At 41.7% G+C, this 26,380-nt stretch overlaps 2 protein-coding genes across 3 annotated transcripts; one reads left to right on the top strand and one right to left on the bottom strand.

The window, feature by feature from the left end:
- The first annotated feature begins 9 nt into the window (after positions 1-9).
- LOC109933361 (e2f-associated phosphoprotein) lies at positions 10-12,404 on the top strand. Its single transcript, XM_020532341.2, has 6 exons — positions 10-227; positions 5,008-5,186; positions 7,954-8,058; positions 10,191-10,308; positions 10,756-10,860; positions 11,772-12,404. Exons 1-6 carry the CDS (start codon positions 157-159, stop codon positions 12,049-12,051), a joined length of 858 nt encoding a protein of 285 aa, XP_020387930.1. The 5' UTR covers positions 10-156; the 3' UTR covers positions 12,052-12,404.
- Positions 12,405-16,789: 4,385 nt separating this feature from the next.
- LOC125485453 (targeting protein for Xklp2-A-like) lies at positions 16,790-23,209 on the bottom strand. 2 transcript variants are annotated; one of them, XM_048608297.1, is made up of 5 exons: positions 23,012-23,209; positions 22,013-22,159; positions 21,251-21,362; positions 19,764-19,948; positions 16,790-17,073 (listed from the first exon to the last, which is right to left on the bottom strand). In XM_048608297.1, the coding sequence occupies exons 1-5, from the start codon at positions 23,156-23,158 to the stop codon at positions 16,963-16,965; spliced, it is 702 nt and encodes a 233-aa protein (XP_048464254.1). In that variant the 5' UTR covers positions 23,159-23,209; the 3' UTR covers positions 16,790-16,962. The 2 variants fall into 2 exon arrangements, with proteins under 2 accessions (XP_048464254.1, XP_048464257.1); XM_048608300.1 differs by having other exon boundaries at positions 19,764-19,930.
- Between the last annotated feature and the right edge of the window lie 3,171 nt (positions 23,210-26,380).

Raw genomic sequence — 26,380 nt, 5'->3', positions numbered from 1 at the left:
CAGGGACAGGCCCGGGGCAGGACTCGGGGCGAAAGGAGAGGGACAGGTCCGGGGCAGGGCTCGGGGCGAAAGGAGAGGGACAGGCCCGGGGCAGGGCTCGGGGCGAAAGGAGAGGGACAGGCCCGGGCTCGGGGGCGCCCAGGCTTGAGCTCCAACATGAACCGCCAGGAGCAGGATGACCCGTATCTGGTGGAGGAGCCGAGTGACCAAGAGGATCTGAGTTCCAGGTGAGTGATGGGGAGGTACTGAAAGCTGGGATTTCCCAAACCCAGCGAGGTTGGTGCATCTTTTGTGGCCAGCAGCAGGGGTCTGAGCGAACAGGCTATGGGGGTTATCGTGGCTTCTCTGCAGCCGAGGGCGAGTTCCCAACAAAATTCCTACAGACGCTGCAACTCTGAAATGCAAACCTAAAACCTCAGCAGGACTGGCGGTATTTGTGAAGGGACTTATCGCCTCGGTTCAAGATAGCTTTTGGCCGGAACTGAGTAAAGATAGAAATGTAAAACTGGCTCGAAACTAAACACAGTCTCTGGATAATGGGCCAATAATTTGGGACTGATGAGAAATCTCTTCACTCAAAAGTTTATGGAATACTGGAATTCTGTCCTGCAAAGGGCTATAGATGCTTCATCAACTTGTTGAAGGAGGTGTCTATAGAGAGACTTGCTGTTTTGGTTATTATTTTCCTACCTTCTTTTGACTCTGGAATGATTCCAAATGTCACCCCACTATTTTAGAAGGGAACAAGAGAGAAAACTGAACTGCAGACCTGTCAGTTTTGCATCAGTGGTAGGGAAATACTAGAATCTATTATTAGCGATGGGATAAGTAGACACCTGATTGATAATGATCAAGTTGGGCATTAGGTTAGTTAGAAAAGTTAAAGCACTTGGGATAGGAAGTAACCTACTAGCATAGATTAATGACTAAAAAGCAGAAAATAGAGTAAATCAGGTCATTCTCACATTGGCAGCTTATGACCAGTAGGGTTACCACTAGGATCAGTACTTGGGCCTGAGCTTACAGTATATATCAATGATGTAGAATTGGTGACCAAAGGGAATATTTCCAAAATTACAGATGATGCAAAGCTAAAACGGAATGTTTATTATGAGTTGATTTCAGGAGGATTTGCACAAGTTTAGTGAATGGGCTAATCATGGCCGATGGGATGTAATGTGGAAAAATGTAAGGTTTTCCATTTTGGTGGGTGTAACAGATGTGTAATCTATTTCTTAAATGATAAGAGATTGAAAAGTGTAAGTGTACAAATGGACTAGGAACCCTTGTTGATAAATCAGTGAAAGCTAACATGTAGATGCAGTGAGTTATTAGCAAGGCTAATAAAATGTATGGGAGTGTAGGAATAATGAAGTGTTGTTTTAATTGTGTAGGAGCTTGGTTAGACCAAACCTGGGGTACTTATCTCAGGAAAGATAATATTGCCATAATGTGCAACAAAAAATTCACCAAGACTTCCTCCTGGGATGATCATTCAATCTATTAACAATATATATTAATGATTTAGAGAGGAAGTTGTCAAATCTCCAAGTTTGCAGATGACACAAAGCTGGATTGGAGAGTATGATGTGAGAAGCATGCAGAGAAGCTTCAGTGTGTTTTGGGCAAATGTAGTAGAATGTGGGTCAATAAGTTATCACTTTGGTAGCAAAAACGGGAAGGGTAGATTATTATTATTATCTGAATGGTGATAAATTGGCGAAGTGGGTAGACTCGGGTGTACTGGTACACCAATCACTGAAAGTAAGAATGCAGTGAAGAAGGCAAATGGTATGTTGGCCTTCATTGTGAGAACAGTCAAGTATGGGAGCAGGCATGTCTTTCTCCAAATGTACAGAGCATTGGTAAGACAACACAAGGAGTATTGTGTGCAGTTTTATCTCCTTATCAGACGAAGGATGTTCTGGCTGTTGAGGTACTGCAAAGAAGGCTCACTAATTCCTGGGTTGGCAGGACTGACATACAGAGACTGGATTGGTTAGGATTATAGTCACTACAATGAGGGGTCATCTCCTAGAAAAATATAAAAATCTGACAGGATTATACAGGGCAGATGCAGGAAGGATGTTCTTGTTGACCAGAGCGTCCGGGGAGTCACTGGTTGAGAATACAGGGTAAGACATTTAGGACTGAGACAAGATGAAGTCTTCACCCAGAGAGTGGTGAGCCTGTGGAATTCTGTCTCAGGAAACAGTTAAGACCAAAACGTTGAAAACTTTCAAGACAGATATAGTTATAATTCTTAGGACTAAAGGGATCAGAGTATGAAAAGAAAGCGGGAGCATTGCACTGAGACGATCAGCCAAGATTATATTGATTGGAGCAGGTTTGAAAGGCTATTGGAGCAGGTTTGAAAGGCTGAATGGGCTGCACCTATATTTTGTTTATGTGAAATGAGATTGGTAAACTGGACTACAAATGTATTTAAGACTGGGACAGACTGAATTTTGATTTCTCGGAAAGTAAAGGGTTATGGGTGGTGGATGAGAGAGTGGGGTTGAGTAGGAGGTAAGCCACAATATTGAATGGTTGAGCAGGCTTGTAGGGTCATGCAGTTTATTCCTTTGCTCTGGTTTATTGCATTCACCTGTCCTTCCATAACGAAGGATAATAAACGCATGACTCTGTGTAAACTGTGCAAATGTTTTTGAAATTGTTATCCAGTTCGCTTTGGAAAAGTACCATTGAAACTGCTTCCAGCATCCTCAGGCAAAGTATTCCAAATCAGAATAATGTGCTGTGTTGGAGGAATGAAATTCATTGTTTAATGTCTGATTCTTCATTTTTAGAATTGTGCATTTTGATTACTGACCATTCTGCCAAAAATAGCTTCTATTTATTTACTCTTTTCAAAATCCTTGAATCTCCCTCAAAATTGCATTATGGAGAAAATCCACAGCTCCCCAGTCTGACCATGTACCTAAAGCCCCTCATCCCTGGAACGACTCTTGAAAATATCCGCCACTACTCTCTAATGCTTTAACATCCTGAATAGTGGTGCCTAAAGTTGCACAATATTCTCTGCCTGTAACCTAATCAGTACTTTTATAAAGGTTCAGCGCAACATCCTTGCTTTTGTTCTTTATTCCTCTGTTAGTATAATCAAGGACCTCGTTTGCTTTTAACATCTCTCACAACTTTTCTGGCCACCTTCAAAGATTGGTGTACAAATATCCCAAGTCTAACAGTCCAAACATGGACAAAAGAACTGAATTCCAGAGCGTGATTGCCCTTTACATCAAAGCAGCATTTAACCAAGTCTGGCATCAAGATGCCCTAGCAAAACTGAAGTCAATGAGAAATGGGGGGAAGCTGTCCACTAGATGAAATCATACCTTGCAAAAGGAAGATGGTTTTGTTGGTCGGAGGTCAGTCATCTCTGCTGCAGAACAACTTGAGGTAGTGTCTAGGCCCAACCATCTTCAGCTACTTCATCAATAACTTTCCCTCCATCATAAGGTCAGAATTGTGGGGATGTTCGCTTATTATTGTATAATGTCCCACGCCATTTGCAACTACTTGGGTACTGAAGCAATCCATGCCACATTGCAGCAAGACCAGAAAAATACTTCCTTTAAGCTATGGCAGTTGTACACATGCTATTTGGTGTGCTGATAAATTGTTTTATCATTTCAGAAAATTCTGCTAAGTATGGACTTCTGAGATCCATGCAATTGGGAAGAAACTAGGGGGAGCTCAGCACCTGAATAACATCCAGGCCTGGATAAATGACATTTGTGTCACCCGAAGTGCCAGGCAGTGGCCATTTCCAAAAGCGCAGAATCTAACGATCTCCCTTGACACTTCCTGTCATTACCATTGCATAATCCCCCACTATCAATGTTCAGGGGGTTTCTGTTGACCAGGAAATAGGCTGCACCAGCCATGTAATATTGTGGCTACAAAAGCAGGTCTAAAGCAATTAATTATCATCTGACACCCCCAAAACCTGTCCACCATCTGCAGGATACAATCAGGAATACTCCCCATTTGCCTGGAAGAGTCCAGCTCTGACACCATCCAGGGCAAAGAACCCAGTTTAATCAGCATCCTATTCATCAATTTCAACATTAATTCCCAAAGTACACTGCAGCAAGTCAGCCAAGCTCTTTCAACAGCACCTTCTGAATTCCAAGATCTACCAAGTAGGGGGACAAGGAGAACAGATTGGGTTCCCCTCCGAGCCGCACACTATCCTGACTTGGAATTTGAATCAAAATTTAAAGCAGGAGCAGGCATTCACAATTCCATCATTAATATGGTTACGGTTGATCCTCTATCTGAACATCATTTTGACTTTCTCTGCATGCCTCTTAATGTCTTTAATATCCCAAAAATTTAGTCTTGTTCTTGAACATACTTAGTAATCCAGCCTCTATGGTGTACCCTATATCCTGAGTGACGCAACCAGGGAAACATCATCCCTGCATCTAATCTATCCACTCTGTTAAAATTCTCAATCAGACACCAGACATGTTCTAAACTCCACGAATACAGGCCCACTAGAGCCACTTTCTCATAGATATCAGCTGAGTGAACTCTTGCTGTATTCCCTCAAATGCACGTATATCCTCTTTTAGTTAAAGAGAGCAAAACTGCGTACACTGCTCCTGGTGTAGTCTAACCAGGGCCTTGAAGAACTGCAGGAAGACATCCCTACTTCTAAACTCAACTAAAACTAGATTATTGTTCCTTCACTTGTCACAGGGTCAAAATCCTGGGATTCATTTCCTAATAGTGGGTGTATCTATAGCACATGGACTCATGGTTTGAGAAGGCAGCTCACCACCACCATCATTCTGAGTATTGACATGTCCTACCATTCCCAATCATTCTTTGACTAAGGTTGCCAATTTTGAGATATTTCCAGAATTGATAGAGTATGTTTCTGGGTTCTATTGAGTGTATTTGTTCCTTTCATATATTTTGAGTATGGATAGGCCTTAGTTGGTGGTAAGCTTTGAATATATTTTATGCTTATTCCAGCTCTGAGGATGAGTTGGACGTTCTCCTCCATGGCACGCCTGAACGCAAGCGTAAACTGATCAAGGAGTACTTAACAGGAGAGAGTGAGTCCAGCGAAGATGAATTTGAGAAAGAGATGGCAGCAGAACTGGATTCCACCATGAAAATTATTGAGAAGGGTTGGGAATTATCAGCTGAAGGTGTGTTTGGAGGATTTTCAATATGTTTCCTGAAATTAAACATTTTGCATCATTCTTTTTGTTTTAGAAAATTAAACACTAAAGATGGTTATTTCCTTCACATCAAGTAAATTTCAAATTCTAGTTCATACTAATGGATGCATGTGTAAGACAATCTCCTGTCTAAATTCCTGGCTCAGTTTCTTTTCAACACGCATGCAGCAAACGAAGCTGCCTTAAACTCACTGTGTGTGAATTGATGAACTAAGTTAACTGCATTCATTAACTTGGACAATTTAAATATCAAATTTTAGTTAAACTTTTAATTTTCATATAGTAGCACTAGTGCACAATGTTAGCTTTACTTTGTAATGAAGATAGCATAATCCCGAAAAAAGTGTCATTTTGGATTCAAAGTTAATTCTGATTTTCTGTCTGCAAATACTACCAAATCTACTGAGTTTCTCCAGCATTTTGTATTATTTAGTGAAGATAATGCTGTTGGACAACTTAGAAAGGCACTTGGCTCCAGAGACAACATCCCAGTGTAGACCACAAACAGCAACCTCATGGCAGTCTCGTATAAAAGGTGAAGGCACATGGTATCAGGGATGAGCTGGCAAGATGGATACAGAACTGGCTTAATCATAGGAGACAAAGGGTAGTGGTGGAAGGATGCTTTCGGAATGGAGGATTGTGACTAGTGGTGTAGCACAGATCAGTGCTGGGACCTCTGCTGGTCGTGGTCTACATAAATGATTTTGAGGAAAATATGGCTGGTCTAATTAATAAGTTTGCAGACGATACAAAGATTGGTGGAGTTGCAGGTAGTGAGGAGGATTGTCCAAGGATATAGCAGGATATAGATCAGTTAGAGGCATGGGCAGAAAAATGGCAGATGGAGTTTAATCCAGACAAATGTGAGGTGATGCATTTTGGAGGGTTAAGTACAGGTGGAAATTATACAGTCAATGGCAGAACCTTTAGGAGTATTGATGTGCAGAGGGATCTGGGTGTGCAGGTCCACAGATCACTGAAGGTGGCAGCGCAGGTAGATAATGTAGCAAAAAAGACCAAGGCATGCTAGCCTTCATTGGAAGGGGCATTGAGTATAAGAATAGACAAGTTATGCTGCAGCTTTAAAGAACTTTAGTTAGACCACAGTTGGAACATTGCGTACAGTTCTGGTCACCACACTACCAGAAGGATGTGGATGCTTTGGATAGAGTACAGAAAAAGTTTATCAACTGTTAAATGGTATGGGGAATTGCTATGCAGAAAGCTTGGATAGATTGGGTTTGTTTTCACTGGAATGCAGGAGGGTGAGGGGTGACTCAAGAGAAGTTTATAAGATTGTGAATGACATGGATAGAGTAGAAAGTGTGAGGCTTTTTCCGAGGATGAAAGGGTCCATTACTAGCGGACACAGGTTCGGAGTGGGGTTGGGGGAGGTGGAGTTTAAGAGATGTGCAAGGCAGGTTTTTCACAAAGGTTGGTGAGTGCTTGGAACGTGCTGCCAGAGGAGGTAGTGGAAGCAGACACAATAGCAGCATTCAAAAAGTACCTGGATGAATACACGAATAGGAAGGGAATAGAGGGATAGCGATCCTGTAAGTTTTAGTATGGAAGGGCAAAATGCGTCGCCTGGGCTTGGAGGGCCCATGGGCCTGTTCCTGTCCTGTATTGTTCTTTGTTCTTCAGTGAGTTATCCTTTTCAGAGGGAGAGGAAGAAATCACAGGGTTGTTACAAATCAGAAGGAGGCCATTCAGCCCACCTTGTCTGCTGGCCTTCTGAAGGAGCAGTGCACTTAGTGCTGCTTACCATTTCTGTCTACATAAAGGGAAGTCACATACTAGTGGTATTATCGCTTGACTGTTAATCCAGAGACCCATTTAATGTTCTGGGGATCCAGGTTTGAATCCTGCCATGGTAGTTGGTAGAATTTGAATTCAATAAAAATCTGGAATTGAGAGTCTAATGATGACTATGAATCTTTTGTCGATTGTTGGAAAGGAAACAGGCATCCTTACCTGGTCTGGCCTACATATGAGTCCAGACTCTCAACAATGTGGTTGACTCTTACCTGTGACAACTAGAGATGGGCAATAAATGTTGGCCTAGACAGTGACACCCACATCCGGTGAATGAATAATAATTTTTTTAAAAACCCATATTTGTATCCTTTCCAGGGAGTGTTTAATGGGGGTGGTGCCGAAACAGCTTTATTCTGTTTTTTAACCCCATAGTGTACCTGTCCTGGGAATGACTGGGGACAGTGTAGAAGTGGTTTTACTTTCAGTTTGGAAGAGAAAAATTTTCCATCATTTAAAAAGAGTAGCAGGGAGTTTACTCTGTGTCTGAACCCCTTCCTGTACTTGTCCTTGAGGTGTTTGATAAGGATAGTGCAGAGAGCATTACTTTTTACCTAACCCTATGCTATCTCCGTCCAGGGAGTGTTTGATGGAGACTGTGTAGAGAGAGCTTTATTTTCAGCTTGGAAGTAGTGGGGCATTTACTTTCTGTTTAAATGGGGGAGCTTTATTGTGTCTAAACTTGTACTAAATCTGACCTTGGAGTGTTTGATGCACAGCATTGGGGATCTTTACTTTCAGTTTAAAAGAGCATTACTCTATCTAACCCCGTGCTGTCCCTGTCCCAGGTGTGTTCGATGGTGGATGGAGTTTTGTTCCTTATACCAGCAGCCCATGCCTTGATGAGTATAATTGTCACACACACAAGCAATTTTTTAATTGAAGAGTTGATCATTCTCATTCTTCATCTTGTTAGGTGCTTCCTCGAGCATCGGAAGTTGTTACTCTGGAGCTATTCCTGGACCACAGTACTACGATGAAGTCTACTTCGACTCAGACTCTGAGGCTGAAGATGAACAGAGTAAGACTCCATCCATTCTGTTTTCCTACTTGCTTACTGGGAACCTGCTAAAGTGAACTTTGGTACAGTACCAAGTGCTTTATATTATACCTGAATTGGACCTCTGATTCACACAGATAAGGTTCAAGTTTGCCATAATCTGTTATTGTTTAGATTCAATGAGTTATCCTGTTCCAAAGGAGAGGGGATAATCAAAGCATTGTTCCAGATCAGAAGAAGGCTATTCAGCTCATTGTGACTGTGCTGGCTTTCTGAAGGAGCAGTTTCAGCCAGTGCCATTTACCTACCTTCTCCATCTACCCCTGCAAATTCTTCTTCAAATAATGATGCAATTCCCTTTAAAATATCTTGACTGAATCTGTCTCCACCACACTCTGACACTGCATTCCAGATCCTAACCAATCACCGCAGCTCCCAATGAGGCTGGAAGTCTTGCCTGAAGTTAATTTACAGGCCAGCAACTGAATTGACTCTGCAGGCCTTGCTGGTCACATGGGAATAGGATAACCCTTAACATTAACGCTCGAAGGTGAGAACATCACCTCCACGTAAAATTCAGTGCTGTGTTGGGATCCTTGATCCAGGCTTCTGAATTACTAGTGCAGTAGTAGGATCACCAGCAGATTCATCAGTTATCTACAAATCTAGAGTCTAAATTCTGCTTCTTGATATTAAGAATTGTACAAGTCTCTTTATACACTGGGGGAAGGGATCAGTTTCTCTCTTCTCAGTGGGGGAAGTCTGGTATCAGTGTCCCTCTTGAAGGTACAGTGTGTTGATGCTGAAGGATTGAGTCTGAATCAAGGACTTGAGCTTACCTGCTATTTTGTTACCACTGCTAGTGCTGCTCTGAACACCTGGTTGTGTAGCAACGAATTGGAGAAATGACCTAGCCTTTTGATCCCCATAATGTGAACAGTTGCTCTGTATTAACTCCTGCTTGGGAGGTGTGTTGTTGTCAAGGATAACATTTATTGCTCACCCCCAAATGCCTTTTGAGGTAGTGGTGAGCCATTTTCTTGAAATACCCCATTTGGTGTAAGGACCTACCATGCTATCAGGAAGGGAGGTCCAGGATTTTGACTGAGCAACAGCATGGTGATAATTTGAAGTCAGAATAGTGTATGGTTTGGAAGGGTCCATGCAGGTGGTGGTGTCCTTTTAGATGGTAGAGGTCACAGTTTGTAAGGTGCTGTCAAAGTAGCTGATTTACTGCAGTGCATTTTGTAGATGGTACACACAGCTGCTACTGTGCCTGGTGATATAGGATGTCGAAGGTGATGGGCGGGATATCAATCCAGTGTGTTGCTTCATTCTGAAGTTAATTCCAAGCCTTTCCTGAGGGTAGGAATCCTGTGTCGCTAACTGGTTAGGTGGTCCAACCAGTGTAACCCTCTTCAGAACTTTCAGATAATGTGCTTTTCTAAGATTGCCAGTTTCTGTTGTCTGACAAGTGGCCTCGAGAGAAGTCTCTTGCCCTTGCAATTGCTGCTTCAGTCACATTTCAAGGAGAATGTGCAATAGTGATTTAATTGGAAACAACAGAAACTGGACTATTGGAAGGATCAAGAAGAGTCATGCAGCCAGAGGCACTGACAGATTACATATTTAGCCTTCCTCATAAACTATGAGGGGGGTGAAGGGTAAAGAATTCTCCATACACCAGAGTTGACCTCTATGGGGGACATATCCACGTGTTAATATTGATGGTTATTGGTTAATAATGGAAAGGCTGAAATATCAAATGCCTCAATAGTTTAAGAATTTGAATTCAGTCTGGAAATAAAGACTACTGAGGCAGTTGAATTAATGCTTAAAAAGATTCTTGGATTCTTATCTTAAAAGAATCATGTTACCCTTGCCCATTTGGCCTGCACCATATCAGCCACAGCTACAAAGGGCTGACTCTAAACACCGCCTGAAGAATTTCCTAGCTGTTATGTAAAAAAAACAAAGGAGCATACCACAACATTTTCTGGGAACTAAAGTGGCAATAAATATGAACTGAAACTTCTGATTGACAAATTTATTTCTCTTCTAAATCAGAAGATTGGAGTGATTGGAGATCCCTAACTTTCCCTTCCATTCAAGAGTTCATTTGCTGACACTAAACATTGCCCTAATCCTTGCAGAAGGATGTGATTCAAAGAAGAAACGCAAGAGGCACAAGATTCTGACAAACGATGAGCTGTTGTATGATCCGGATCAAGATGACCGTGATCAGGCCTGGGTTGACATGCAGAGGAGAGGGTAAGTGAATCTTTGCTTTGAAGAAGGGGGCGTACTCCTGATGAGCTGGCAGGTGTTTTCTACGAGCAAGAGACTGTTGTGAAGTCCAAAGCAGCCTGTCAGTCTGGCTTTCAGTACCATTTGCCAATCAGCAACTGCAAGGATATGAGTCTTGGAGCTGGGGGCAGTGGGCATATCGTTTCTGGTGTATGTTGATTTTATGATCAGGCCATGATTTGAGACCAATGTACAAGAAGGACTGAAGATCTTGCAGTGGCAAACTTCATTTTTAAAGGAACAATAGTAGCCTCTTTGAAGGGGAAGCTGGATGATGAGGAAAAACAACTGGATTAATGATTTGGGCAAAGTGGATCAGGTGAAGAAAATCAGAGGTTGAAATTTTCTTAAGTATAGAATGTAATGGTGAATCTAATAAAATCTCAGACTCCCAATATTCTTCCTTTGAAGGTATCGTGGGCTTTATAACCAGTCCAAAGCCACACCAGTTCCAACCAGTGATGCTGTTCTAAACTGTCCGGCATGTATGACAACCCTGTGCCTGGATTGTCAGCGGTAAGCAACACAAGCAATTAGTTCCTGTGCAGATGCCTAGCTAGAAGACAGTCAAAATATTTCAGATTCAGTTCCTACTCAATGATAAGTTTGATGGTCACTGTCAGGCTAGGGAGGGACGATGAACTACGGTTCTAACACTTCATTGGTGTCTAGAAGCTGCAGCCTGTTTGAGGATAACAAGATTAGTCTGAGCTGCTATCTACCAACAGACTCGGACTTTTCATAAATGAGAAGTTGCAGCAGTTACCCAAACACTCTCTTTCAGGCAGTTGAGTGGATGTTTAGATCCTGTAAATATCCACTCAAACATCTTTTTGAAATGGCCCTGTTCCTAAGTTCTGTGATTTCAGTTCGTGCGCAAAGCAAGTATTGATAGTGAGATGTTTGATATTCTTGTGCAAAAACAGTCTAGGGTCTCTTCCACTGTTGTGGATAAGGAGGAGACGGTAAGGGAAAGGTATGTTACATCTACTTTTGTTTCCTAAATCCTAAAAGTCTTCAGCATGCCCTAAAATGTTTCACATCAGTTAAGCACATAAAAGAAATGCTGGCAATATTCAATAGGTCAGACAGGCCATAATGAGTGGAGAGGGGAAAGAGTTAATTCAACATTTTAAATTGTCCAGAAGTGCAAGCAACTTCTGTTTGTAATCAGGAGGCTGACTGTGTTGCTTGATCAACAATAAATTTATCACAACATCAATTCCTAGTTTCCTGCTCACAGTTTGCACATCAGCTCCCACACAGGTGCACAAGTTGGAAATGGAAGAGTCGCTTGTTTGGGGAAAACAACCCCACCTCACCTACATTCCATCCCAAACTGATATGCATCTGACATGAGGGATGTGTTTTGCACAGAAACTTTAGAGTGCATCAGTGTAATTTTGTTCTCTCCTCTATATTTCCAGGCATGAATTGTATAAAGAGCAATATAGGGCTATGTTTGTGATGAATTGCATTATTAACAGAGGAGAAGTTCTCAGATACAAGGAAGCAGGAAACCGGAAGAGAAGGAACAAATACAAAAGAGTAAAAGGACCAACAGCAGAGATCTTGCCTGGCTTACCACAGGATGGCAAGGAAGAGGTGTACCATCCAGTGCGCTGTGCAGAGTGTTCAGTGGAAGTGGCAGTGTTTGACAAAGATGAAGTGTATCATTTCTTTAATGTTCTTGCCAGCCACTGTTAGAAAATCAAATCAAATTTTAAAAACATTTAAGAACAGCTGTCTGCTCCTTTTGTGAAATAGAGGAATGAATGAAAGTAAGTAGAGGGTTCAGCTGATCCTGTTAGAGGATCCTAACTAACAGCCGGAACTATCATAGACAATGGGAAATCCCATTTGTGACTACTGCTGTTCATGTTAGGATATTCAGTCTCACATTTCCCTTCCTGGAACCTGATATTAACTCCATTAGCAAATTGCTTTGCTGCTTGGACTTTGTGCTTAAATAACTTGTTCAAATGTGCTCCACCTAGCCCATCTTAACAAACTGTATCCTTTGCATTAAAGTAACCCATTTCATGGTTTAAGTCTGAAAACAGAACATCCTGTTATTCTTGTTCCTTAAATTTTCAATGCTTTGAAGCCTGGATGCTCATAATAATAAATCAGTCACACACTTGCAGGTAAGTTGGTTTGCACCAAGCATGTGACAAGTAACATCTGTGACCCTGTTTCTTGTATCACTTATCTACCACCCTAAAGCTAGTTAAAACTAACCAAATTACAGTCGGTTGGAAGTAATCTATAATTTAGTCACTTCTCATTTTTTAAACCATTATTTGACAGTTGGGTCCTTTCAAAGCCTTTGCTATCACCTTGAACACTCGACATCTAATTCTAGCTTCAGTCTGCTGCCTAGGTTAAACTCTAATTTTCTGTATCATTCCCATGTTGAAAGGAAGTGTGAAAAGGTTGTCTGTTGTGTTTTAACTTGGTAAAACAGGCAGGTGCTTCACTGAGGACAGTAAGCCTGTGATAATGCTACTGAACTAGAACAATGCCCAGACATTCAATGGAATGATGCTAGTTTGTGGAATTAAAATTCAACAAATCTGGATTTTAAAATGTATCAGTAATAGTAAACATTGAAAGATCAGTTTATTAGTGGAAAGCACTTGTTAACTAACTGATCCCTTACTTGGACTCTTCTACATATGACACCAGGTCAAGATGGAGAAGGCAACTGCCAGACCATGACATCTTGGATTACTGTGAACAGCTCTAAAGGGTATTTTAGCCTTCCAGTGAGTATGATCTAGGTTCACGAGAACAATGCCTGGATTTCTGGGATTAAGGTTGAGGGGTGAGCTGATCAAAGTCTTCATGCTGTTAACAGGAAAAAAAAAATATAGAGTAGATGAACTTTTTACTGGTTGGGAATTCTAGAATTAAAGGGACATAATCTGGGAAAAATCAGGCTAGACCATAGGATTGGATCCCATATACAAACTTATACAGATCAAAACCAGAAATGACACTCACCATAATGAATTTACAGTATAAATTCCAAGTGGAATAGAATAACATTGCTTCATCAGAGGCTCCACTGATGATGTCACCTAGTATAGTGACAATGTCTGAATGAGAATAAGCCAGCTTAGTGAGCAAGTCAACAGCCTCACCCACAACCCGAGCTACAGATCATTCAGAAGCACTTCTACACACAAAGGGTGGTAGATATTTGGAACTTTTCCATGAGTGGCAGTGAATGCTTGATCAGTGTTAGTTTTAAATCAGAGAGACCGTTTTGTTAAGCAAAAATAAAGAGGATATGGGGCCAAAGGCAGGCATATGGAGTTAGGCCACAGATCAGCCAATGACCTTGGTAAATAGTGGAACAGTCTTAAGAGGATGAATAGCCTCTCTTGTTCCTATAAAAGTAATGTGACTAATCTGCAGTGGCATTGGGGTTGAATACAGTCTAATCTCATGGCCATCATATCCCTCAACCTACAATCAAGCCAGAGCTGGCCTGGCTTCAATGCATGCAGAATATGCCTCAAATTGAGGTGACAACCTAGTGAAATTCTATGGGACAAAAGGACCTTGGTGTCTTTGTCCATAGACCTCTGAAGGCATGGTAGTAGGGTGGTCAAAAAGGGCATAGAATATAAAAGTAGGCAAGTGATGTTGGAGTTGGGTTTGAATCCTTATCACCATTGGAGGCTCACTATTAACCAGAAACTGAACTGGACAAGCTACACCTGGATACAAGTGCAGGTTAGATGCTGAGAATTTTCCCCACTTGTCTGGATAAGTGTAGCACCAACACCACTCAAAGTCCACACAATCCAGGACAAAAGCAGTCTTAATCAGTATTCTGTGTACCATTTTCTTTTTCTAAAAAAAGGTTTTTACCTTCGTGTACGAGACAGATGCAAAAATATCAAAAATGGAAACAATGTATACTGCATGAAACAAGAAGATTGCTGAACAATTGGTCATAGCTTTGCTATACAGAACAATTCTCCATGCTGTTTAGAAATAGTTCAATGCCCAAATAACATGTGGTCTACAGCACACATTATGAATCATGAATACACAGAGCATCAGCTATTAGTTATTACTCACTTTCTTGGTGCGTAGGGGAATGAAGGTGAGTGCTTTGCTGAGGACTGACTGTTCATCCTCAGTGGGGGGTGTGTGTATGCACGTGCGAGAGAGAGAGAGAACAGTGAAGTCCCGGCTGGGCTGGGGCTAGGTATAGAGCTGGGTGTGCAAGGGTGGAGGTAGTGACGTCGTCGGTGGCAGCAGCTGGAGTGGCCCACAATGAATTCAGTTCATGTTTGCATATGGAACAACTTTTTCAAACTTCTCAGTGCTTATTTCTTTAGCCATGAGTCTAACCCACCCTTTGCTGACCCTTTCTCCTGCCTGCCCAGGGCCTCCTACCCTCCCTCGACCTCTTCATCTCCAACTACCGTCACGACATTTGATTGCCTCAACCTCGCCACCCCTCACTCAGTCCAGCCTCTCCCTAACCTCACCATCAAACCCTCATAAGTGAGGGGTAGTGGTATGGTACACTGACCTTTACATAGCAGAGGCCAGGCACCATCTGACACCTCCTACTACCCCTCAAATGGTGGTCAGTGGTGGGGGTCATGATTATCACCTCAGGTGACCTCCTACCCACAGCCTCCATCCTCATCAGTCCCCAACCATGCACTGCCCATTTCCATCTCCTTCCCAAAATCCACAAACCTGACTGTCCTGCCTGACCCATTGTCTCTGCCTGCTCCTGCCCTGCTGAACTCATCTCCACTTACCTTGACTCTTTGGTCTCCCTGGTCCAGGAACTCTCCATCTACATCCAGACACCACCCACGCCCACCACCTCCTCCAAGACTTCCAATTCCCTGGCCCCCCAACACCTCATCTTCACTATGGACATCCAATCCTTGCACACATGCATTCCCCACACAGATAGCCCAAAAGCCTTCCGCTTCTTCCTCTCCCACAGGCCCAACCAGTCCCCCTCCACTGACATCCTCATCTGCTTAACTGAACGCGTCCTTACCCTTAACTTCAACTCCTCCCACTTCCTACAGTGCAAGGGGGTGGCCATGGGAACCTGCATGGGTCAAGCTATGCCTGCCTCTTCATAGGATATGTGGAACATTCTCTCTTCCACTGCTACATTGGCACTATTCCCCACCTCTTTGCTATATTGATGACTGCATTGGCACTGCCTCGTGCTCCCATGAGGAGCTTGAACAGTTCATCAACTTTACGAACACCTTTCACCCCCAACCTCAAATTCACCCGGACCCTCTCCATCTCTGGTGACTGCCTTGAAACTGACATCTATTTCAAGCCCACCGACTCCCACAGCTACCTGGACTACACCTCCTCTCACTGACCTTCCTGCAAGAATGCGATCCACTGCTACCAATTCCTGCACTGGGTCTGCTCGCAAGATGGGGCATTCCACTCTTGCACATCCCAGAGGTCCTCCTATTTCAAGGACTGCAACAATCCCCCTCCGGTGATCAAAAATGCCCTCAACTGCATCTCTTGCATTTCCAGTATTTCTGCCCTCACATCACCTCCCCTGCAGAAATAAAGACAGAATTCTCTCTTGTTCTCACATCCCACCAACCTCCACATCTAACGTATCATTCTCCGCCACCTACAATCCGACCCCACAACCAAAGATATATTACACTCCCCACATCTTTCCCTGCAACCGCAGGAAATGCTACACCTCCATTCAAAGCACAAAACAAACCTTCCATATTAGATAGGGGCTCACCTGCACTTCCATCAACTTGGTCTACTATATCCACTGCCCCCAATGTGGCCTCCTCTACAATCAGTGAGGCCAAGCATAGACTTGGAGACCGTTTTATAGAGCATCTGTGCTCTATACACGACAAACGACAACACTTTCCAGTCACCCCCACTGACTCAGAGCGACATGTCTCCCAGTGTCACAATGACACCACCCGCAAACTGGAGGAGCAGCGCCTCCTATTCCAACTCGGCAGCCTACAGCCCAGTGGCCTAAATATGGAATTCATCGGTTTTAAAATCTCCCTGCCCCTGGCCTCATCCCATGTCCAACCCTCCCTCTCAACCCCACCTCCTTGACCTGACACCAGTCCATCTTCTCTCCCACCTAGCCACATCACCCTTCCTACTGACCAATCCCCACCATCCCACCTACCTTCCCCAGCCCCACTCCTCCTCTCTATTTCCGAGCTCCCTTCCCCCACCCCCATTTCTGAAGAAGGGTCCCAACCTGAAACATCAGCTTTCCTGCTCTTCTGATGCTGCCTGGCCTGCTATGTTCCTCCAGCTCCACACTTACCTCCGATTCCATCCAGTTACCAAATACATTTAATTTTCATGTTGAAAATTAACAAGCTGAGAAGCAAAACAGACAACTTCCAAATATTTTATAATATTTAAAATATAGTGTGATTAAAATGCCTAACTTTATTGAGTGAAACAAAGTTACAAAATTAATGATCATGAACCAAATACAAGAGCTATAGCAATAATCCTGAAATCGAGTTAGAAACATTACAGACAGCTACAAACCCTCCAGCGATTCTGCCCACAATAATACTGAAGGTAAAGTAAATTACATCACAGCCTGAATCTATCTGAAAAATGAGGAGTGTGTGGAACTGTTAGTTGCTGGTCACTAGGTTTGATTTCCACTTTCTTGTAATGTCGAACAGGATTTGCTTTGTGAACCTGGAAAACAAAAAGTCAAGACTCAGTTTTTTCTCCCCCCTATTTAACCACTGCAGTAGATGACCTGAAAACTGCAGACTCAACCAACACCAGAATATTAAAGTACCTCTGTTCAAAAAAAAAAGATTATGCCATACTAAGCCTTATAGGAGTACACCACTATAAATCCAAGTCAAGAACTGTTTCCCCCCTGAAATACAGCACTCTGTACAGACAGGCTCTCTCAAATGAAACAACTACAATGCTAAGTAAAATTAAATATTCCTTTTAAAATCAATAGCAATACTATAGTATCTTATCTTATGTTTAAATGATCATGGAGGAAATTTACTAATCCATATTCAAGCAGCAAATGCCCAGAATTAGAAATAACCAGCACTGAACTTTTAACTCATACTCATTATAGTTGTTAATGACAGCCAAATAACCTGAACATTCAAACAAATACCTATCACCAATAGTAATACTGGCAAAATATTTGTACATGATGGCCCAGAAGATTGAATGACTAATGGACAGAATCCTTACATGGCTTTGGGAGCTGTTAAATTGAAGGCCACAGCAGATCATTAAAATGTCTAACATCTACAGGTCTGCCTGCCCGTTACAAAAGCCACACCATTTTGAACAAAAGCCCTGTCCTCAGAATCGGTTCCAGACAAGTAGTAACAGGAATCGTTTTTCTATCTCTCTTCTAAAACACAAACTAAAGTTCAAATGGACAATATTGGAATGTAGCTGGAAAACGTGTCAAGAACCTCTTAAAAACTAGCACCTCCAAACCACTAGCCCCACTGAACAGTTACTTCAGACCTGCTGGGAGATAGGAAACTGGATGTATATGCTGCACAGGTGGATCTGAATGAAGGAACATGTGACAGACGAGGCTCTTTGGTCCTTTTTAAGTACCAAATCACTCAAGGTAATCAAGTTTAAAAATTTAAAATCCTGTCTAACATAATGCAAGAACAATCCATTCTGGTCTTCTGACAAAGTTCAAGCTATATTCAAAACAATGATGTGTTTGCTCAGTTACATCTGCCATTATAAAACTATGACATACACGCCAGATAGTCATTGCCACATTTAAATGAGTGGAGTACAGTAGTTAAGGCTGTTTGAATCTGTAACGGAGTTAAAATTACCAGGAAATGAGTAAAAATAAAAAAAAAGTTACCTACAGAACCTTGAAGGGATTGCAAAGTTTTGTTTCATTCATAGCATAGGAAAATCAAAATTGTTAATTGTTCAGTAACTTTATTGAATAGATTAAAAGCTGAAACCATGCCAATCTAAATACTCAGCCAATTTTCCATAGAGATATTGTAGCTAAGGTAAGATCAACATAACCCCACAAGAACCATTGGGCTGCTCTCTCATTAGAGAAATGACTGGCAGTGGTTTAACCCAAGGGTGCCTCAGGCAGACTGAAGGTAGTTAGAGAACGTGGGACCTTCACAGTGACCTCAGCCAGAATGGAAACTGAATCCATGCTATTGGCATCACTCTGCAGTGCAAACCAGCCATCCAGCCAACTAAGTTAATGATAGCTTTCATATACCTCATGCCAGTCTGTGTGCCATGCACACCCTACACTAACTTGCTCAAGGCTCAGGTAGTAATCTTTATATGGCTCTGCTTTTTAAATTTAATTCCTGATGCCAATAGTCTGGACAGATCCCCTTTCTTAATCTTCCCTATGTCATCAGCACCCTCACAAATTCACAATAACTGGATGCTTTCCCTCCAACTCCAAGTTCCTCTCCCAAGAGATCATTAACCAGCCCAGAGGGACAGACAACACAGCCTTCAGGACTCTCACTCCGAGATACATTCTGTCTTATTCCTCCTGCTGCCCAGGGCTCTGTCACTTTGCCGACCTCCCTGCAGTCCCCACTCTTAACCATACAAGGTGCAACAACCTTAAAACAGTTGGCAATTTTGAAGCGCTGAGACTCCTCTATTGCTCCTCCTTGATCACTATCCAACCTCCTGTATGGTCCAACACCTAATCACAAGTCAAATCTGAAGTACCTAGAATAAGGGATGTGCCTGTCTTCTGGAATAAAGTGTCCAAGTAACTGTTTCCTCAGATTATAATAAACACATCTGTAGAGATATTGCAACTAATTAATTAATTTCATATTAAATAACTGTTCCTGTTTAACAGGATGAACCACTCCAAATTGTAACGAAGTACTGCATATTTAGTTAGTGCCTCCAGACCTCAGTCGTAAAGTTCCATCTCTCTAGAGGCTTTGTTTGTTTGTAAAGGTCATGCCACCTCCCCCTAACACACAGATTTCAATTACCATACTCCTGGATTTAAGCACTCGGCGACTAGGTACTCATCCTCTAATGTAATGCAACCTATTCAGAAACATTAGAAAAGGACAATTGTACCAAGCAAATACACTGACCTATTGTCTTCAAGTCAGCAGATAAAAATCAGTCAAGTCACCATAGTCTTAACAAACTATGAGGCTACTCTCTCATTAGAGAGACGTCTGGTGGTGATTTAGCCTGAGGGCCACCATACTTCGGGCGAAGGGAGAGGTTGAGTTCTTCAAATGGTAATCCTCAGCCAGAGACGAGAATTGAACCTACACTGTTGGCATCACGCTGCTTCGCAAACCAACCATTTATTCAGCTAATTGAGCTAAACCGACCCCAAATAACCAGTTACTCACTAGCTCCTGCCGAAGTCGAGCAGTTTCTTCTCTTTCTCTCTCTTCATTTTCTTTTCGTTTTTCCTCTTCCGCCTTCTCCCTCATGATTTCTTTCTCTGCCTTACGCATTTCGAATTCTGCACGCTCTTTTGCACGCTTCTCTGTTGCCAGTTCAAACGTCTCCTGAACTGTGGAATCAATATTTTCTAAGTTTGAAAAGCAAGGGTTCAAATAAAATATTAATCATGTGTGACAAAGGGAAAACACACTTTAGGGGGAAGTGATGAGACAACAAATCAAACAAAAACAAAATAATAAAAGGAACCTCTTCTTGCAGTTCTCATAGAATCCCTACAATGTGGAAAGAGGACATTTGGCCCATTGGGTTTGTACCAACCCTCTGAAGAGCACCCCACGCTTAAAAGATTAGCTCGCGAAAGTGACCTGGTCAAATCAGGTTACGGCAGAGAGATGCAGTGGTAAACATTTAAGGAAATATTTCAGAAATGTCATGTTCCAATTAGAACCACAGATGCTGGGTCTTTTAATTAAAAATTTAAAAAAGATTGTTTGATACAAAGTATATAATTATTTCTAAAGGTCAGCAGGTTGGACAGAATGTAAAAGTTAACTTTTTAGTCATTCTTTACTTAGGAGAGAAGATTAAAGTACAAGAAAAAGTCAACCAGAAATAAAAAGATAGCTAATAAAAAATAAAGTCTCTATACTTTATTAATGCCTATGTTTCTAAGTGTTGGTCCTATTGACAGAAATCCTGAGAAACTAATAATGGAAAGGAAGGAGATGGCAGATGATTTGAACAGACAGAAGTAACAATCCAGAAATATCTGTAAAAGCAAGAAATAGAAGGGAGGAACTCAGGAAAAAATCCAAAATCACCAAGGAAGTGATACTGAGCAAATTGTTACAGCTGCAGGTCGACAAGTTGTCAGATCCTGATGGAATCCATCCCAGGGTCTTAAAAGGAAGATAGTTGATGTATTGATTTTGATTTTTAAAAATTCCCTAGATTCAGAATGTTCCATGATTTGGAAAATATGAAAAATAACTCCATTATTCAAAACAAAAAAGGAGACAAAGCAAGGTAACAGGCCAGTTAGTTTAACACCTGTCACAGGGAAGATTTAGAATCTATTATTAAAGACTTTTAGCAGGACACTTAAAAATTGAGTTAAGTGGACAGAATCAACCTAGAGAAAGGGAAATCATCTTTAATCAATCTATTGTGGGTAGGTTTACTACAAGCAAATAATCCTTCAAGACTTGCAATGACCCATACCAACCTCTACATTGATAGCATTCAGCAACTAAAGATTTCAGTTGTGAAAGCTTTGGGGGTTAACTAAGTGGAAACTCCCATGATCTGCCTACAGGACCCTCCATCTCATGACCACTGGTAGTCAGTTCACCCAACAGTCTAACATTTCACTGTTCAGTTCCCAGCCCACCATCCCCTTTCCAAATAAGAAAAAAAGTTAACAGATTACCTATTAATGACCGGTCTGCTTTCTTTGGGAGAAATGGTTCACGATAAATGACAGAATTGGGGTTAGCTTTAAAGCACGTTGCTTCTTTTTGTTGTCTCAGCTCTTCTTTCATCTGTAGAAAGAAATTATATCTTAAAACGTTACTGTCCACATGCAGGACTTGGGCTGTTCAAAAAAGTAACACCTGCCATCCCCCATCTTGCTTGAGCACCCACTCCCACACATTCAACTCCCAGCAGGAATAACTATTAAACCCTAAACAAAAACAGAAGTTGCTGGAAAAGCTCAGCAGGTCTGAGTTCTGAGGAAGGGTCAGTAGACCTGAAACATTGATTTCTCTACAGATGCTGCCAGACCTGCTGAGCTTTTCCAGCAACTTGTTTTTATTTCTGATTTACAGCATCTGCAGTTCTTTTGGTTTTTATTATGAAAACTGAATTTGTCTGATTATCCAGTGAAGGTCTTGACACATTCTGTCTTTTGTGTAATACAGTTAAAAAGGTCTGGGATATCCAAGTCATCTAGAGTCTACATGCAGTTGGGTGGGGGTGAGAGAAAAAAAAAACTCATCCTCTTGCTCAACTTCCTGCTCTTCCCCCTCCATGGTGTTACAAATAAATCGGTACTGATTGTCAAGAAAGGGGATGCAGAATCATCCATTAGAGGAGGGGCTTATCTTTTGATTAACCAGATAATTGGAGGACCCAAAACAAAAACCAGAAGGAAAGAAAAAATAGTCGGCAAAGGACCATAACCGCTTACCATCTGTGCCCAGCGTTGATCTCTGATAGCACCACGTTCTTGTAAACGCAGGTGGAATGGCTGCACTTTAGTTGGAGACTTTACCATCTTCTCTGGTAACCGAGTAGAATTAAAGTCAGGGAGCAGTTGAGCTTTAAAGCTAGGGAACTGTACAAGGGACAATACAGACATTAATAAGCAACAGAGTCTGTAAATATGTTCAGACAAGTACAACTTTAACTGACTAAAAAAAGCTTTTGTCCAATTCAATTCCACACACTGGCTACTTTTTCTCCATAATCCTGTGGGACGGAAAAAACAACAAAATTCCTCCCCTTGTTCCTTTGTAAACCATTTTAAAGCAAGGACTTGTGGTTAGTGACGTACTTTTGTAAAATCTTTAGCTATATCTGCTCAAACAAAAACAATCCCAATTTCTGTTACTAAGCTCCAATCTCTTTGATAAACTTCCTCTTATCGCACTAGAGACTTGACATTCTTCAAAGAAAAAAGCAAGATGGCTGGCATTGTACAAAATACTCCAGGTGAGGCCTTGTGTTTATAAAGGCTTATCATGACTTCCTTGTTTTCACAGAATTCCTACAGGGTAGAAAGAGGCCATCGAGTTTGCACTGACCCGCCGAAGAGCATACCATCCAGTCCCACAACCCCACCCTATCCCCGTAACACTGTAGTTACCATGCCTGCACATCCCTGGACTGTGGGAGGAAACTGGAGCACCCAGCAGAAACCCACAGACGGGGAAAAATGTGCAAACTCCGCACAGACAGTGTCACCCAATGCTGGAAGCAAACCCAGGTCCCTGGCACTGTGAAGCAGCACTGAGCCACCATTTTCATATTCAAACATGCCCATTTACAAAGCCATGTACCCTGTAATCAACCATATTCTCAACATGTCTGGCTAACTTCCAAGATGTAAGAATTTGCGTAACCTCTCAAACTGGATTCTGAAGAATGGCTGTTTTTAAAAATCAATTAAAATGTTAAAACGAATTACCTCAGTCAACTCTTTGCGCAATTCTTGTATTTTCTTTTCCTTTAATGCTTCCCTCTGCTTGTCCCGGGCTTCAAATGAGAATGGCTGAACTTCTACAAGCTTCTCTTCCAAGGATTTTGGCTTGAATGGGATAGCAGAATGTGGCATGGGATTTGCTTTTATTACACGTTTCTCCTCCTACAAGTTTCCACAGGTAAGAAAATAGTGAGTCTGCATTCGCCATACAAAACTAAGACAAAAAACACTACACACAAATCTGTTCTAGCAGCCTACGTGCAAGTGAAAAACACAATCACACAATCTCTTAAGACGCCTATGGTGTGCATTATGAAACCTGAAATTCATTTGCTCCAGCAAGGACAGCAATTCCCCATTAGCCCCAGGAATATGCTCAGACCAGTAGCATAGAAGTGAAGCATGTGCAAGCTTTACCTATTACAAACAGCTCAATCATCTGGACCAAGGGTGTGCACAAAATCGACACCTCAGCCTGGGACCAGGATCGGCACAAAAACCAGATGGCTATGTCAGGTCGTCATATCTATATAAATGAGTCCCCCAACAAATTAGTACAAGAGAAGAGATTCCACATGCGTAAAATGGTGCAGTTGCAGTAAGATCCAAACAGTTACGTCTCAATTGCCCTGGGAGCCAGCTTGTCATAGAGACATAAAGCACAGAAACAGACCCTTTGGTCCAACTCATCTATGCTGACCAGATACCCTAAATTAATCTAGTCCCACTTCCCAGTATTTGGCACATCTCTCTCTAACCCCTTCCTATTCATAAACCCATCCAGATGCCTTTTAAAAAAATGTTGTAATTGTACCAAACTCCAAAAGCTCATTCCATACACACACCACCCTCTGCGTGAAAAAGGTGCCCCTTAGGTCTTTTTAAAAATCTTGCCCCTCTCACCCTCTAATTTTGGATTCCTCTACCCTGGAAAAGGACCTTGGCTATTCTCCCTATGCATGCCTCTCATGCTCCAGGGATAATAGCCCCAGCCTATTCAGCATCTCCCCATAGCTCAAACGCTCCAACCCTTGGCAACATGCTTGTAAAACTTTTCTGAACCCTTTCAAGTTTCACAACATCCTCCCTACAGCAAAGAGGCCAGAATTGAACACAGTAATCCAAAATGCATCCCGCACCTACCCCAAGTCTTGTCATTGGAACTCAACAAAAGTCCCCAAAGCCATCCACAGCCTTCAGTGCTCAAAAAGGAGAGCCATTAATAATTTAGTGTAGTGGGAATAGGAGTTTGGAAGCCAATAAGCAGTGTTTGCTTGGTGCAGAAAACCTTGGGTAATGTGGGCTTTATAAAGTTAACCGTGTCTGCAAGAAAGTGGAAAAGTTTCTCAAATTGGTCCTGGAATACACACAATCTCAAGAACTCACGGTAACAGATCAGGCACTCAAGACTTGAGCGATCAAGGTAGTATGTGACAGATCATCTGAGCGAGTTCCATGACTAAATTCTCTACGTGAAGAATTAGCATTGTTTATATAGATAGGGTTTTAACAAGATTGCAAGATCCTCACAATGCCAGTGTCACTGACTTGGAGTTAAAGCAGAGAAGTCACAAGTGTGTCTTGATGGCATTTTAATTCATAGGTAGGGCATCACTGGATAGGCCAGCATTCATTGTCCAACTCCAATTGCCCTCAAAACTATGGTGAACAGCCTTTAACATTTGAAGTCCTTGGTGTGTAGGTATAGTCATAGCTGCAAATTGGTGTATTCTGAGGTGTTTCATGATAGTTTGTCTATTACCTGCTATTGACAACATACTTTCAACACTAAAATGAATACAAATTCAAATGAATTAGACAAAGACTCTTGACCAACAGTTAATGCAGTTTCATTAATAATTGTCAATGAGCAAGGCTGCAGGAGTGCACTGTCTGTCTACACTAGCCCCACTACCCACAACATAAAACAAACATATTTTGTCCAGCTACCAAAGTGACCAATTAAAATGCTTCATCTATAATCAGGTTTTAAAACAAGGATCTAACAATCAAAGTTTCTCAACACAAAAACATATTGAATAATTAGAGAATCAGTAATAAACATGTTTGTTATATCATCTTAAATATCCCCAAATACACATTCTTCAGTAAAGAAAAAACCTACAGATTGGCTTCCTGCAGAAAAACACTTCAGCAAATGGGCTGTTCTTGAAGTCAGAAAGAAGCAGAGGATGTTCTTGAGTAACAGACTCCAATGTGCTGGCAGGTGGTTAAGTCACTAAATTATATGCAGTTATCTTAAGTCTTGCAGACACACAGTTTGCTTTCGAAATACAAATCTGGAGATGTTTTCTCAATCACCTTTTCACAAGTAAAATAGATTTCACCTTGAATCAAGCAGGGTTACTTTTAAGGAAGAAGAGCAGCTGGGTAGCTTCTTTCCTCCAACTTAAATCAGATAAAAGAAGAACTTCATTAAGCCAGTCTCTATGCAAAACAGTCCTGGCAGTCTGTGGCAAAGCAAGCTATTATCAGTCACATCTTTGGATGTTGGAAATATTTTTAACAAGACCACAAGCACAGTGAATTTTCAGTAACCCGGAGTGATTCCTTTAAAGAAGGTACATGCACAGAAGTTTAAATTCCTTTCACAACATTTCTTCAAAACTAGAGTCCAAGTAATACTAAAAATCTTCACAACACAACGACTATAAATTAGCTTTCTCCTAGTTAATGACCAAGAGACACAGGTGGGAGAAGGGCTATTTCCAGAATGCTAATGCACACTTGGCCTTCATACAGATCACCCAGTAACATTTCTTTTAATTTTTAAGAAGGTAACAGGTTAAAAAAAGGTTATGGGGAGCAGCAGGAAAGGAGAATTAGCCATAATCATATTAAAATGGAGCAGGTTTGAATTACATACTCCCACTCCCAGTCCTTATAACAGCGGCCGTCTTAGCTTCCCCACTAAGATATAAAGAAAAATGCTGCTTAGACAAAAGCAGAAACCATCCAGATGAACGTTCTCTGCAAAGAGAGGGGGCAGGAAAGAAAAAAAAAAAAAAAGGGAGCAGCTAAGAGCACTGCACCCATAGCATCAGAAGCTGGAACCTTTGAGATCTCAAATCCTGCTGAGTTCAACTGCACAAAATAACAGAATCTGCTGGATTGACTTAAAGGATTAAACTCTTCACTGCACGAAACTCAAGTATCGCCAACTGGTATTCTTCTACTACTGGTGGCCTTCATTTCATTTACCCATCCCAAACTCAAGGATTCCCTCCACAGCTCTCCAGCTAATTTTCTCTGCTGTCCCTACAAGGGAAGACATTCTTTAAACCCTCCATCTTTGACCAAGATTTTTATTATCTGACCCAAAATTTTATTGTG

Source organism: Rhincodon typus, chromosome 19, assembly GCF_021869965.1.
Source record: "Rhincodon typus isolate 14 chromosome 19, sRhiTyp1.1, whole genome shotgun sequence".
Lineage (NCBI taxonomy): Eukaryota > Metazoa > Chordata > Chondrichthyes > Orectolobiformes > Rhincodontidae > Rhincodon > Rhincodon typus.
The sequence above is the reverse complement of the archived record's forward strand: the minus strand, read 5'-3'. Positions and strand labels throughout refer to the sequence as shown.